Source organism: Antrostomus carolinensis, unplaced genomic scaffold (assembly GCF_000700745.2).
Source record: "Antrostomus carolinensis isolate BGI_N321 unplaced genomic scaffold, ASM70074v2 scaffold11383, whole genome shotgun sequence".
Lineage (NCBI taxonomy): Eukaryota > Metazoa > Chordata > Aves > Caprimulgiformes > Caprimulgidae > Antrostomus > Antrostomus carolinensis.
Window position 1 is genome coordinate 26579 of NW_010305890.1, and position 14790 is coordinate 41368.

General features: G+C 39.7%; 1 protein-coding gene across 1 annotated transcript in view; it reads left to right on the forward strand.

Annotated features, from left to right (window-relative positions):
• The first annotated feature begins 918 nt into the window (after positions 1-918).
• LOC104522588 (CLIP-associating protein 1) overlaps positions 919-14790 on the forward strand; it is a 99200-nt gene continuing 85328 nt past the window's right edge. The window contains exons 1-9 of the mRNA XM_029084257.1: positions 919-934; positions 6847-6999; positions 7956-8029; positions 8852-8944; positions 10300-10445; positions 11197-11332; positions 12039-12109; positions 12677-12736; positions 13448-13525. Of these exons, the coding sequence (XP_028940090.1) occupies positions 919-934; positions 6847-6999; positions 7956-8029; positions 8852-8944; positions 10300-10445; positions 11197-11332; positions 12039-12109; positions 12677-12736; positions 13448-13525 (827 nt within the window). The remainder of the gene's footprint in view (positions 935-6846; positions 7000-7955; positions 8030-8851; positions 8945-10299; positions 10446-11196; positions 11333-12038; positions 12110-12676; positions 12737-13447; positions 13526-14790) is intronic.

Here is a 14790-nt window from a genome sequence, read left to right on the forward strand (position 1 = left end):
TTCTTTTTTTTTTTTTTTTTTCTTGTGTGCATGTTTGTGTCTGTCTCTTATTATGATTTTTTTATCCTGTACAGGGCGAAGGTTGTCTCTGTTCAGCTTCTAGCACGTGGGTTTGTAATTCTTGTTTAGGTGCCTGTATGAACTGTACTGAAGTAATCAGTGAAACTAATACATCCTGACTATTTTTACAGACTTATCTCAGCTTTTGGTGCTTCTGTGAATTCTTTTGGCTGTTTAAGCTGTTGCTTCTTCACTAGATATCATAGATATTTGGTTATCTCCTATTGCTACTTAATTTTACAAAGCTTGTAGGAGTGTGAAACCTTTGTACCACGTCTTTTCTAAATTACTTGAAACTAATGGAAACTTTCATATTGCTGAAAACTGAATGACAGTTTCAGGAACTTAAAAATTCCCATTTCCAGGTGTGTTCATTTCATGAACAGAAGTTTCTGAAAAACAGGTTGTCTGCTGTGTTCTTAATTGCGTTAAAGCTCATATGCTATTAGAGAGTGCATGCTGTGGCTTGTTACCATGATGACATTACTATTGCCAACCTTGTGGTTTTAAAAATAATGTTTTAAAGCAAACAGGCTCAAAAATATTTAATCCTTTTTATTTGTCTCTTGTTTTCAAGTTTTTAAGGCTCTTGTTCTCAGGCTTCCCCACAGCCGTCATGGATACAACTTAAATTAGAATCATCTGGTTCCAGGATTGAAAATTATAATATCCCTCAGAAAAGTAACTTGAATCAGTCATGATTTGCATTATTTCAGATTAGTCTTCTGCAAGGAGACTTTGATTTACCAGGACAGTCCTTGAGAGCAGATTTTGAATGTTGTCAGAGCTCCTGCTTATTCTCTCAGGTAGAAATTGATGTTGATATTTACTTTCCATATGCAGACTCTCTGGTGTTGGATGTGGTCAGGTCAGGGTGTACCTCAATTTCCTCAGTTAACTTTATCATACTGGAGTTGGTTTAATTAAATGTAGGATTTCTCACTAACAGATGTGTTTTGTTTATTACCCGTAGTACTGCCCAATTGTTTCTCTGCTTACAGAGGAGTGGCAGACATGAGTACTCTGAAATTACTGTGGCTGTGTGCTTGACTGAGCAGGATGTGTAACAGAACAACTGCCTGTGTAAATTTGATGTATTTGGAGCAGAAAACAATTCCAAGTGTACTTCTTTCAGAAATCTGTCTCTTTGTGATAGCAGTTGAAGGCCTGTTAGGTTATGAGCAGCTTTGTTGGCTCATAATTAGACAGAATGAGGCAGCGGCCAAGATGATGAATGCCATCTTTCCTAAAACTGAAACATTCCAGATTAAAGAAAAGCATGTGGGTGTTGGAAACATTATTAAAATAAAAAGCATTTGTCCACTTACCTGGCATGACATTCTTGGCTTGGGTCTGTAAGTACCACCTTACCTGTGGCTGATGGCAGCCATATTGCTTACTGTATTTATTAGTCATAAATATATTGTCTAGATTTACACTGTAGAAACCTTATTCAGAAGACAGATTCCCACCCACGATTATACATACTCTAGTTTAAACAGGGCAATGTATGTGAGATAAGAGAAAGAAGCCAGGGTGATGGTGATGAGCATGTCCTTGCAGACACGATCATTCCTGTGGCTGGAGGGATTCGTTGCTGAGGTCACATTTTTGGAAATTCACTTGACAGCCAGTTGTGAAGGATGATGAGGTGGTTCATTGAATTCTGCCAGAAGGCAGCAGTAAGGGTGGGCTGGGACTGGAGCTGGTAGCTGGGTCAACCTGAGAGAACTGGACCCAAGGGGAGAGGGGTGGTGGGCGGCAGCAGGCCGGCTGACTGATGTCACTGAGCACAAGTGGACAGTGTTTTAAAGTCTCAAAATACTGTGCCTGGTGGAGAAGGAGGGGCGATGGCTGGGGCCAGGAGGAGAGAACAGCTGGGGAACAGTGGGAGATGGCCGGGTGAGAAACTGTGGTGACATGTTGTACCTGCGTACTCTGCTCTTGACTGTGACTCCTTTGTTTTTAAACATTTAGTCCTGCTGAGGGGCATATAAGTGTCACTTTATCTTTAGTGGGTTCATAAACTCATTTGCCCAGAGCAACCTATACAGTACCTCTAAATGTTGGAGCTGAGCAGGCTTGCAGCTGGGCCATACGTGGGCTGGTGTGTGCCAATGGGAAGGGGCATTTACCCTCAGCTGGACCTGTCATGTTTGGAGGCTGGTGGTGCACCCAGAGAGAGGAGTGAGCTGTGCCCCGTGTCCTGTGAGAGTTACAGCTGGAGATGGGGTGCCAGGCACGGTCTGAGGTGCCCAGGGTGCATCTGTCTGGAAAACATTGGCCAATGCATGTTGGGTTGTGTCTGGCAAAAACAAGCACCACGGGAGCAAGCAGAGCATCTGCAGATTCCATCTTCTGGCTGTGGTGCTTCAGTCTATTTAGATGTCAAACTAGAGATTTAACTGCTTAAATTTAAATGTACAATTGAAGGGGGGGGAAGGTGGTGTCCTGTAGAAGGAAATTTGTGCAAGTTGCTTGCTCACTCCAGCAGCACTGACACTTGGACATGGGACGTGAGAAATGGGCAGAGCGGGGCCAGAGCAGGTTTAGGCCTGAGACCATTATGGGATGTCTTAGTTAGGATCAGACATAATCATAAGCTGGTTTTTGCACTCTGCAGTCACTACAGAATAGCTCTCTCCTCTAATGCTTACGTATAAATAACTGTAAGATTTGAATCTGACATCTTAAAGTTGTTTAAAAGCCAGAAAGCATCTCCTTCCATTGGAAAGGAAATCTGAGACTCAATTACTTTGCTTTAAAAGGTCCCAGGCTGGCAGTTCAGAGAGGGGAAATGCTGGCCCTTGTCTACTGTGGTCCTTTGGACAACTAGCACAGTCTCTTCTCCTCATTTTACACCTTGCCCAGACCTGAAGGGGTTACGTTTTAAAATGAATAATGACTAAATTTATTCGTCATGGACAAATGATGACAGCTGTTGAGATGCTCCTGTTAGCGCTTCCCAGGGGATAAAGTCAGGCTGGTTCTTAGTACAAGCCAGCCCAGCCAGGCAGAGTCAGCTTGTCTTCATCCCGGATTATTTGTCCCGGATTCCCCTTGCTAGCAGGGAATTTCCTTTTTAGAAGTGAACCGAAGTTTCCTGGGCTGGAATGGGTGTTGATGAGAATCCTGCAGAGCTGCAGTTGTAGAGAGAGGGCTGAAGCCGTAGCTGTTTAAACCCACGTGTGAAGGCAGCATGCTTAATGAATACGAGGGGCAATGATTGATTATGTTCTGGACTGAAAGCCGCGGCGATCTGTGAAGCACTGTTACATCTGGGCACGCTATGGAAAATATGAAGGAATGTTGAGGAAGCTTATTTGCAGAAGGATATGTACTTGTAAGCAATTTTCTTTTTTCTGCTAAATAATGTAAAGGAATTGAAAAATGTAAAGCAAATTGTGTTCTCTGTTTCTCTGAGATAGCAGAGTGCTGAGGAGACAAAGGCCTCTTTTATAAGGGCATGTCTCTGACAGAGGGTGCTGTATGGCCCTTATAAAGGAGCACTGAGGGGGTTTTGGGATGGGAGAACATCAATAGTTATTTAATATTAGAACCTGGCACCGATTCCGCTTCAGTGCACCTCTGCTGGAGTCACGAGAGTTACACCCATGCTGAATTTACTGCCTCGTGATTTGCAGATAGGCTGCAAAAAATATGATACTAGTTCAAATTATTATTGTGAACAGGAGTCAATGAATCGGGGGAAAAAAAGGCTTTTTAATAATAATACATAGTAGCTTCTTTTTCTCTTATTTTCCGTACTTCCATGTTCAGGTTTCTTTCTGTTCTTTGTTTCTCTTTCTGTCCTGCACACGTGCTGCTGGGAGACTTGGTGTGCAGTTCTGAATGTGCTGCTGTTGTTCTACACTACTCAGATGAGAAAATGCTGTTGGGTTATTGAAGGGATATTCTGACTTGATAAATATGTAATGCTTAGTTTTTACACTTAATGAACAGGAAGATGTGATTGTAATCCAAACATCCCCAAAACTGTGGGCTGGGTTTTTTGGAGAGTTTCGTTTTAGCTGATGCTTAGAAAAGCCTGTTTTAAATGAACATGATAATTTATTTAATTGCTGAAATGCTGCAGGAGTGCAATCATTTTAATATCTATTTTTTTGCAAATTTTTATTTATTATATGAAATAGCAAACCACACCCTCTTCTTTTAGAGGGGTGAGGCTTTAAAAATGCAAATACAAGAAGTGAGTTAACTAAGACTCTATCTAGATAGCCTGAAACGCAGCTGATAACTCTATTACCAGATGAAAGTGGTTTTGAAGTCATAAAGTATCTTTTTTTTTTTAATATGACTGACTTTCTCTTGGCTGGTGATATATATATATGACAAATAATAGTGTGCTTAATATCTGTAGATGAGTCTTTGAAATAAATGCAATTGAGGCAGATTTTGCTCAGAAGTTTTTGTATTCAAGGTCTATGCAAGTCTTTCTCCATTACTTACACCCCTTCCTAGAGGCTTCAGAGATTACACCTTTTAAAATCTGGTTTGAACTGCCATGACCTGTACAACTCTCACCAAATACTGTTTTTGAAATAATTCCTGTTTGAACTAAACTGTATGTTTCAGGGAAAAAAAAAATGCAATCTTGCTTTTTAAGAACTACCTGTGGTAGAATTTGCTGGGTGACACACCTCCTAACCTTGTAGAGAGTCAGTCCTGTGATTATTGCAAAAAAATGGGAGGGGGGGGGGACGACACACAACGACAAAAAGGGAGGGGGGAAAAAAAAGGCAATTTAGAATTTAATTTGTTTTTAATTTCCAGCTAGTGGCCTTGTATATTTTTTTATGAGTTGAGAAACAACATTAATAAATCACACTGAAAAACTATGTTAATAAATCTTGAATTGCTGTGTTAACACAGAATATAATCAAGCAATTTGTTAAGAATCTGGCCAGTCCCCTACAGTGCATTTTCATTTTATCTAATTAAAAATATATTTTCCAATCTTTTAATCGTTCTCATGGTCCTTCCCTGAGCTCTTTTCAAATTATTTTTGAATTATGTATGTCAGAACATGGGCAGTGTCAATAGGGACGTAATATGGTCTCCATAGCTGCCTTAGAGCACTGTGTTAGAGAGCCACATCCCCACTGTAGCTTATGTTCTCCTCCTTACCTCTGTGACCTTAAATTTCTTTATATTAAAGTCCATACATTCACTTATGTCTTGTTCACTTTTGCCTGAACAGCAGTCCAGCTACCTGTTATTATATCACCCCTTTCTTTTAGATGTTACTTTTTTTTTCCCTAAATCTTTCCCATATTCCAAGACTTCTTGAACATCAAAATTAAGGGGGAGAGGTGTCCTTGGCCACCTTTCTTGTTGGATGTTGTTGTCTACCTGTTTTTTTCAGTGTAGTGTTGTGTTGTGACTGGAGTATGGCATTGTGTGCATGAGTGCATATTGGAAATGTGTGTTTTAGGTTTTTAGTTAGTTTGTGACAGTTCTCCTGTGCCCAGCTGCTAAGAAGCCAATACCACTTTGGGCAGGGAAAATTCCTTAAGGCTGTTGGGTTGAGGACAGTACAGGCTTTTCTTTTTGTCCTTTCATCTCCCCTAGAATATGTCTTTACTGTTACTAATTTATTTTCTTACTTTCAAAAATTCAACTTGTATTGAATTTCACTCATTAGTGTTTAACTAACAGCCTGTATTTGTCACTAGAGATTCCCAGGTACTTACCTGGATAAGGATGGATTAAAGCACCTCCTTGAGTTTTTGCCAAGTGACATTTCACAAAGGAAATGTTCCTGGAATGGTGGGGAGTGGGTGTGTACCTTGGACTGTACATGAAACAGGTCTCAAATCTTGAATGAAGTGTTAGTGTGGAAAAGCTGAGTGACGGGGGCTGAGGTGGCTTTTCTGGCCTCAATAAATAATGCCCACCATCTGTATCAGCTGTCCAAACACTTTGTCACCTTTCAACCTAAGGCCAGTTTTTAAAGTGGATTAGCTAATCTGTGTAAAACTGCAATATAAGCACTCTTTTGGAATTGAAGTGACCTTCACTGAGAATCAAAGTGACTGTAATTCATTTTAAGTTAATTTATGTTCACGCTTGGAAGTAGGGGCTGCAGCTCCCTTTGGATGTACACAGAGGGTTCAGTAAGTTTTAATACATCTCATATTTCTGGTTTTTATAAATTTGAGGTAATATTTTGTATTTCTTTGTAAAGAATCTCTGGTGAGCATTTGAAAAGTTAAGGTGGATTTGTAGCTCTGGATGGCTCTGTGATTAATGGTCTGTGGTTTATCAGTGGCGTGGGTGTTGCCATGAGATCTTTCCTGGCAACCTGGTGCAGACAGTTACGGGATGCGACAGGGCAGCTTGTGCTACCTGGTCCCCACCAAGCTTGGATCTTGGATTTGCTCACTGTCTTGGTTTCACTACAGCCCATGGAAAAATAGCTCTCAGAGGCATAAACATTAATGATACAGACTGTAGACACCCCAGGTATTATCTGTGGCTTGCATCTTTCTGGTGTAGATTTGAAGTTTATTCTTTTTATCTGAATGCATTAATTGAAAGGGTTTATAACTTTGTGGCTGCAATAGCAAAGGACGGGGTTCAGTGACCTGATGGTCCTTTGTGAACATCCAGATTTCTAGCATGAAGACACTGCTGAGATGAGAGCTGGGAGAGCAGACCTGAACATACAGCACATCTGCCATTGCATGGGCATGTTCCTTGGAACGTCCCTTTGCTTCATCAGACTTAGGGCTGAGTGTGCTTTTTTTTTTTTTTTTTTGACAGATAAAATTTTTGATGATGAAGACTCCGTGGATGGGAACAGACCTTCCTCAGCTAGCTCCTCTACATCTTCAAAGGCCCCTGCAAACTCACGCAGAGTTGGGATGGGGACTACCCGAAGACTTGGGTCTGCAGCTTTGGGCTCCAGGTCTTCAAGTAAGCTGATAGCATACATGAGCTAACCTGTGATTTATGTGAAGTATTTATAGTGTTCGTGTTTGAGCTTATTGCAAGGACTTCCAGACTGGCCCCCAGGATCCAGTAACAGACTTTCTCCTTTGAAATCATTATGTGTACATTGTCTGCATGCCACGACTGAACTTTGGTAGGATGAATCTCCAAGCAGTCCCCACGTCCCTATAAAGTGTTTTGCGTTGTTGAAAGGTTGGACTTGTGTGGCTGTGCACTGAGAGCTGTCAGTAAATCACGTCAGTGCTGCAGCGTGTAGATTTTTGCCTTTATAGCTGCAGCTCTGGCTGAACTGAGGCAGGCTGCCTACAGCTGCATGCTGAACTTCAGCCCCTGCAATCTAAAACTGACACACTGGATTTCTTTGAAGACCTTTGGGCATTGCTGGTAATGAAGATGCAGAAATAAAACTGAGTAGTAATTATGAATGTAAGCAATAATTCTGTGTGCTTATAGTTCTATGTGTGACCTAGAGAAATGGAGAAAGTTCCCTGTATCAGTCAGTCTCTAATCTGATTAGTATTCCAGAGACTATTTATGTTCCTTATCATTTGTCTGTTTGTGCACCTGTCAGATCTGCACCTTCATCTATTATAGATAGGATTAAATACTTTAAAATAAAATCTCTGATATAATTAAAGTAAATATTCCCTTCCATCTTTCAGACTGTGTTGATTGTTGATTGACTAGTGCAATGACTTCCCTAATGTGTCCTCTGTGCCTAGGAGTTGGAGGATGCTGTGGATGTCTAGTCTCTGCCTGGCATTGAATTTCCCTGTCTCTGCTTTCATTACATCTGCAGCACTCTGAGGCTGCATGGATAGTGAACTTTCTCCTGATTAGGTGCCTTGATAGCTGGTGGTTTCTTAATTGATTCTCTTCTTGATAAGAAGATTGAAAAGGCTTTTTCATTTGTGTGTCAGCAGCCAAAGAGGGAGCAGGTGCTGTGGATGAAGATGACTTCATTAAGGCATTTGAAGATGTCCCAACGGTTCAGGTAAGTAGAATTATATGTTAAAGCACACAATACTAAAAAGCAGATGATGGATATAGGATCTAGTCCTAATCATTGGCAAATTGCACTTCATTTTGATGTTGACAAATCTTCTTTAAGGGGAAGGCACGTTGCAAGGTGGAGGGAGGCAAGTTTTCAATGATGGTATCTGCCAGTAGTTTGTGTGACACCCTTGGAAGTGGAGGTAATCGGGGTGGGAGGGTTGTGTTAGAGGTACCACAGGAGCAGACATGGAGCTGGAACTGGATGTGCATGTTGCATAGTGCAGTCTTGTCAAACAAGAACATAAGTCAGCAGAAGCCTCTCTACATTTCAGCTGTACCTTCTGGGACCTGAAAGCAGGGGTGACTTGTGTCTCTGGGATCACTGCTGTTGTGAGTGTGACAACTGGATAGTGCGTATCTGCTGACAGATTCAGCTGGATATCTGAGATGTCATGTGTCCCCTCTGCTTCACCAGGGCTTTATTTTAGGGACAACTGAACAGCACATGTGTCCACTACTGATCTTCTGTAGGTCTTCACTAATATAGCTACTAGTAGATGCAGGAATACTGCTTAAAATTGTGAAAATATAATAAAATAATAAAAGATCATCCTTTAATCATCTTGTGATCACTTAGTAATTTTTGATTGCAGGACAATAGGTATAAATTCTTTGCATTATGCAAAGCCAGCTGTGTCCAAAGCTAGCAAATGAGATTTAAGCATTGAGGAGCACAGGACACAAGAATGTAGTTGTGAAGTGATCTGATTTTCCAGAGTGAATCTTGCATTATGATGCTACTCTGTATTTAAATTTGCAGATTTATTCCAGCCGGGATCTTGAGGAATCCATAAACAAAATAAGAGAGATCCTATCAGATGATAAGCATGACTGGGAACAGAGAGTTTCTGCGGTAAGTAGTGAACTCGGATATGAACTCTATTAATGTTTTCCTACACTGAGCTTCATCCCATGAAGAGGTTACTGGGCAAACCTCAAGAGTAAGGCTAGAATGTAGTTCAAGTGGTGAACATCTGTTATGTTCCCCCAACGTTGGGGGAAACATTTCCTTATGAAACTGAATTTAAACCACATCTGTGAAGGAAAATGCTTTTTGCTATACAAGAATCTGGTGAGGCAGCTTGAGGTTGAACTGAAAGTCATGCAGCAAATCTAGATGTAAAGCTAGAAATTTGCTAACAGATGCTGAATTCAAAATGTTTAAAGTGGTATTCAGAATATCTTAAAACTTCCTGATGAAGCAGAAAGTCACTTTGCTTATAGAAAAATTGTTTCTACTTTTGCAAAAGGCGTTGTAAAACAATTTAGAAAAAATTTACACAGTCAGGTTCTGAATAAATGAATATGACTGTAGGAAATGTAGAAGTGGAAAATCAGATGTGTTATACGCGTGCTAAGATTGAGCTTTATTTACTGAGGTGACCTGTGTTTTCATGATATAAATAGATTCATGATCTTGTCTGCATTGTAGCCTTTCATCACTGGTGTAGCAACTTTGACATGTCTGTCAAATCCTGCATTACAAATCTGAGTGGCAAACTGCTGATTCAGCTTAGTTCGGGCTGTTTTTTTTGTTTGCCATGCTGAGGAACAGTGAGCTTAAATCTAAGCACTGTACAGGTGCCTCAGTATACAGAGGGCCTGTGGAAGCATTCAGAAGAAAGTCTATAGGAGGAAATGGTGGTGCCTGTAATATTAATAGAAAATTTCCCATTTTGATGGGGTCAGGATGCCACTTCTGGTAGAGCTAGGTAATTATTCTAATGAAGTCAATGGTCATATTCTAGATAAAAGTCAGTATTACTCAGATTTGAGCAGAAACCATGCCTTTTAAGTCTAGTCATCTTTTAACACAATAGTTAGCTGTAAGAGGACTTAAGCTTTAGAAGCTGTTGCTTCTAAATAGATGGTTTCTAAGGGGAATAGAGGAGAACCTTGAAGATACCCTTTGGCTTCAAAAGTATTGTTTGGGTTATTAACAATGCAATTAGAGTAGCTGTATGTACACTCCTGGATTCCTGTTACAGTTAACTAGTGTGTTTGTATTACCCTATTTAGTATGTTCACCTATGAGTTGAAAATGAGATCTGAAATAATGAAATTGCTTGGACTTTAAGAACAGTTCCTCAATGCATGTTGAAGAACAGTTGTACAAGGACCCTGGAAACCAAGTATCAGCCCTGAATGTTACTATCCTTGTGTACATTGCTCATTAACAGTCCCTGCTTTCTTTTATGGTGCTAACAGTTGAAAAAGATACGCTCCTTACTTTTGGCTGGAGCTGCAGAATATGATAACTTCTTCCAACACTTACGACTTTTGGATGGAGCGTTTAAATTATCTGCTAAAGACCTGCGGTCTCAAGTAGTGCGAGAGGCTTGTATCACGTTGGGGTAAGTTTGCTTTGTAAATACACTTAAAATTGAAGTTAAAAGGAACAGACACAGGTTAAAACACTTCTAGGATGTAACTTGTATTGCTAGTACTACATAGTTCTAGGGAGAACATGATTTTGCTACAGCTGTTTAAAACCATGTCCACATAGGCCATTAATTGTAGTGGGGCCAAACTGTATTCCTGAGTTTTAAACAATGCTGATTTGAGATTTGCTGAATGAATAAGCGAGCCTTGCATTCACACACCGAGTGGGGAAGGGTTGAACAATAAAGCTGAAAATATGTATGTTTTGTTCTGGTTTGGATTGAGGTAGTTTTTATTTTTTGATGACTTATGCTTTATGAAATGCTTCAAGAAAAAGGACGCTGCAGTGTTTCTAACAGCTTTTTTTGAAATTTGTGCGTATTAAGGCAAAACAGGCAGTTTCAGAGAAACTGTAGTACAAACTAACAAGCTCAGAAAAATGTATTCTTTCAGCATGATCCATTTGTTTGATAATAAATTTTTAGCTGTGCTAGTTACTTTATGCTGAACTTGCAGTTTCTCAGAGTTTGGATGAATACAGAACACAAGTTTGAAATGAAAGTTAACAAACTGTTTTTTGAAACATGGTGTTTTCTGTCCTTTGGAGTTGGTAACAGTTGGGAAGAGTGAGATGTCAGATGTGTTTATGTCAGATGTTCTGTAAAAGTCTGACTGGCTTAATCCTCAGCACACTTACCAGCATGACTTCATTCTGTTTTTCAGACATTTGTCATCGGTTCTGGGAAACAAGTTTGACCATGGGGCAGAAGCCATCATGCCAACAATTTTTAATCTAATTCCGAATAGTGCCAAAGTCATGGCCACTTCTGGTGTTGTAGCAGTTAGATTAATCATTCGAGTAAGTATATATCAAAAGAGAACAAAATGTTATCACTTCCAAATACTGTGGTGTTTCTGAAAAAATATGAATGTTACTGCAATGAAAATTAGATTGACTAATTACTTTTTTGATTGTGCTGGGCTTGGCTGTCTCGGGTGTCATGCAGCCTTGTGTAGATGATGCTAGTTAAGCCCTGCCAAAATAGTAGGAAAAATGTTTCTTTGCAGAGTAGTATATTTCCATCCCTCTAAGAGCTGAGCAAACTTTTTTCTTTGAATGAGTTTTTACACCTGCCTTGCAGGACAGAGTTATCGTCTTAATTATGCTCTAAAACCCCTCACAGCCACTACATATTTCCTAAAACCATTAGGTCATGGAAGTGCCTTCTGCCTAGTGATTCACTGGGGAAGCTTTAGCTATCCCAGTATCTCTCAAGTTGCCACCACTGACAGTTTAGATCCTCTTGCAGTGACTTCAGCTCCTTGACTCACTGGAGCCTGTAGTTATAGAAGAAAATAAAATATATGTTAAAGCTTTTAATAGAGAAAATATAAAATATTTTTAATAATAAAAATATCTGTTAATGTTCCTTTATTTAGCAGTTCTATTTTAAATAATTGAACAAAAAAAAACCCCTACATACTAGGCTCAGGTGACTGAAGGAGATGGCCTTTCATTCCATGGAATTGTGATGTAAAGGTTTCTTGGTTTTGTTTTCTTCTAGCATACGCACATCCCTCGATTAATACCCATCATAACCAGTAATTGTACCTCCAAGTCTGTTGCAGTTAGAAGGTGAGTATTTAGTTTGAATTTATTCTCTTTTTCACCAGTAAATAGGTTCACGTATACTTTCTGATAACATTCATGTTTGGTTTTATGAATGGAAAGTGTTGATATAGATGCTTAGTAAAGAATGCATCTCACTCTCCCCTTCGAGTTGGGTTCAAATTTGAAGTCAGCTATCTTGTATAAGCTGCAGCACTGCAGAGAAGAAAAATCACTTTTCCTCAAAGAAAAATGTTCTTTAAAGTAAACTTTTTGCGTGCATGTCATTATAAAAACAACATATTATTTTGGCTTCTTCACAGCCATGTTCCTATTCCCCACTACTAACCATTATAGTGACGCATTTTCTTTGAGCCAGCCAGCAGAAGTAGTGTTCTGTGATAGTATCATCTGGAAGTTGGACTGGATGTGCTAATGGTCCTCTCTGCACTTAAAATCAGGATGGCTAATGAAATCTAACGTTCCAAAAAGCTTCATAAGAGAAGGTGGCTGTGGTTCAGAGGCAGATACGGCCAAGTCAGTGTCCCTCTGTTAACTTGGAGAATTTAGCATTTCTCGTCTCTCTCCTCTCAGGCGCTGTTTTGAATTTTTAGACTTGCTGTTGCAAGAGTGGCAAACACACTCCCTAGAAAGGTAAGCTCTGAAAACAAGTGTGTTAGTTCTCTTCTGCTTATGTCTGGGGAGGTTAGCTCTGGAGAAAGGATAATCTGAGAGGTGAGATTAGATTATATCAGGTAGCTCTAGTAGAGATATTTTTGCTGCAAAGAAAAAGCACGTACGTGTGTGCACACACACTGTTAATCCCTGTAGTTCTGGCAGTCAGTTTGGTGAGTTTGTCTCCTATGTCAGCCCTGGAAAACCTGGCTGAGAGAATCCCTGAACTCAATAGATTTTTATTATTTTTTTTTTTCCCTTTTGCATCTTAAAGTGAGACGATGTGAAAGCTATTACACATCTATCATGAGTTTGAGGCTTCTGTTGTACTTCAAATTAATGAACAGTGCAAGTGATTGTGGGAGAAGACTGGGACACAATTTCCTTAGCTCTAGACTGTGCAAGATTATTTTAAGGGTTAAGAGTGTTTGTGCACCCAGGCAGTTTGAACAGCTAGCTGAAGACTGACCTATGAAGAATGCTGCTTGCCTTTTCCTAGTCAGCAATGTAGGTGGAACAAAACTGACTTCTAAGAGTAAATAAATAAAGGCTCCAAATAATGTCACAACAAAATGGAAAGATGTGATGAAGTCTTTGTTCCTGGAGACCAAGGCAAAGTCAAATGAATAATTTGTTTGAGTGTGGTGCAACTTTTGGGACTGCTGAATAATGTTTTCCTCCTTATTTCAGACATATATCAGTGTTAGCTGAAACGATAAAGAAGGGAATTCATGATGCAGACTCTGAAGCCAGGATAGAGGCGAGGAAGTAAGTGGAAGCTCTTGTTGGTGTCTTTTCTTCCTCCTGTTTTTTGCCCCAGTGTGTTGTGAGTCAATGGTATTGCAAGTCAGACGCTGAAGTCCAGACAAGTTGCGTTCCCCTGGCAGTTAGTGCCAGCTTTCCCTTGGCTTCAGTGGGAGTGTGTACTTCAGCAGCAGATGTCATACGAGGTGATGAAGTAGAGCTGATAGTCACATCTTCTAATGCTGCTTGTTTCACTTTGTTCTTGTAATATTTTATTGCCTTCTCATCTGTCTGGGCAGGTAAAACGCTTAACTGAGTAGCTCAAGAGTTTAGAGTCGAGAACTAATAATCTCATCTTTCTTTTTGATGTTTGAGTTGCTTACAGTTAACTGAGGCTTCTTCTGTTTAGTACAAAAATCCTATTATTTCTCATATTTTTTTTTTCTCTTTGGCCTGTATGTAAGACTGGGTTATTTGCTATTCTTTAAACAAAAGTCCTTGTGCTAATACACTGCTAAATGGTATCCTAAATTAAGGAAATATTTTATGACACTAAAATAATATTTTTGTGTGTATCTGTAGGAAACTTTAATATTTGCAATTAATTGTCTTCAGTTGAAGATCTCTTGCATTTCCATTAATGTGTTTGTACTTGTGGTAGTATGCTGATATACTAGGATCATGCTCTTCTAAACAGAACACCACAGGACCATTTTTCTTCAGAAAGAGGATGCTGTAAAACTTGAAATTGATGAACAATAAATTTTATTAATCTAAATGCTGTATTATAAGCAGAGTTGTTTCATAGTAGGAACTGTTTAAAACCTTTTAAAAGGGTTCATCACTGAGAAATACAGTAGTTACTGAAACTTCACAGCAGGTGACTAGCTGAATAGACAGCAAGGAGAATGGCACAAGACTTCAGAGAGCATGCTTAATTTTCTCTTCCCTTGTTTCTTAATTAACAGTGTGGCTAATTGTAAAGCAGAAATTTGTTTCCTTCTAGTGATGTGAGAATGCGTGTGACTTCTCTGAGGACTAGCTGTCATTCACAAACAATTCTTGATTCATTTGAGCTAATGATCTTAGTCTTAAGCTGCCCATTAGTTACCCCCTGAAAAGTGCCGAGAGTTTTCGTCTCCTTTGTGATGAGAGTGAATGATGTTTAGCCATCAAGCAGGAGATTTGGACCAGAGAGGAATTCCTCCCTCATTTTAAAATGCTCTTTTATTTTCAGCATGGCACTAATTGGAAGGCTATAGGAGCGTCTCTTTCCTTTTCCTTGTTAT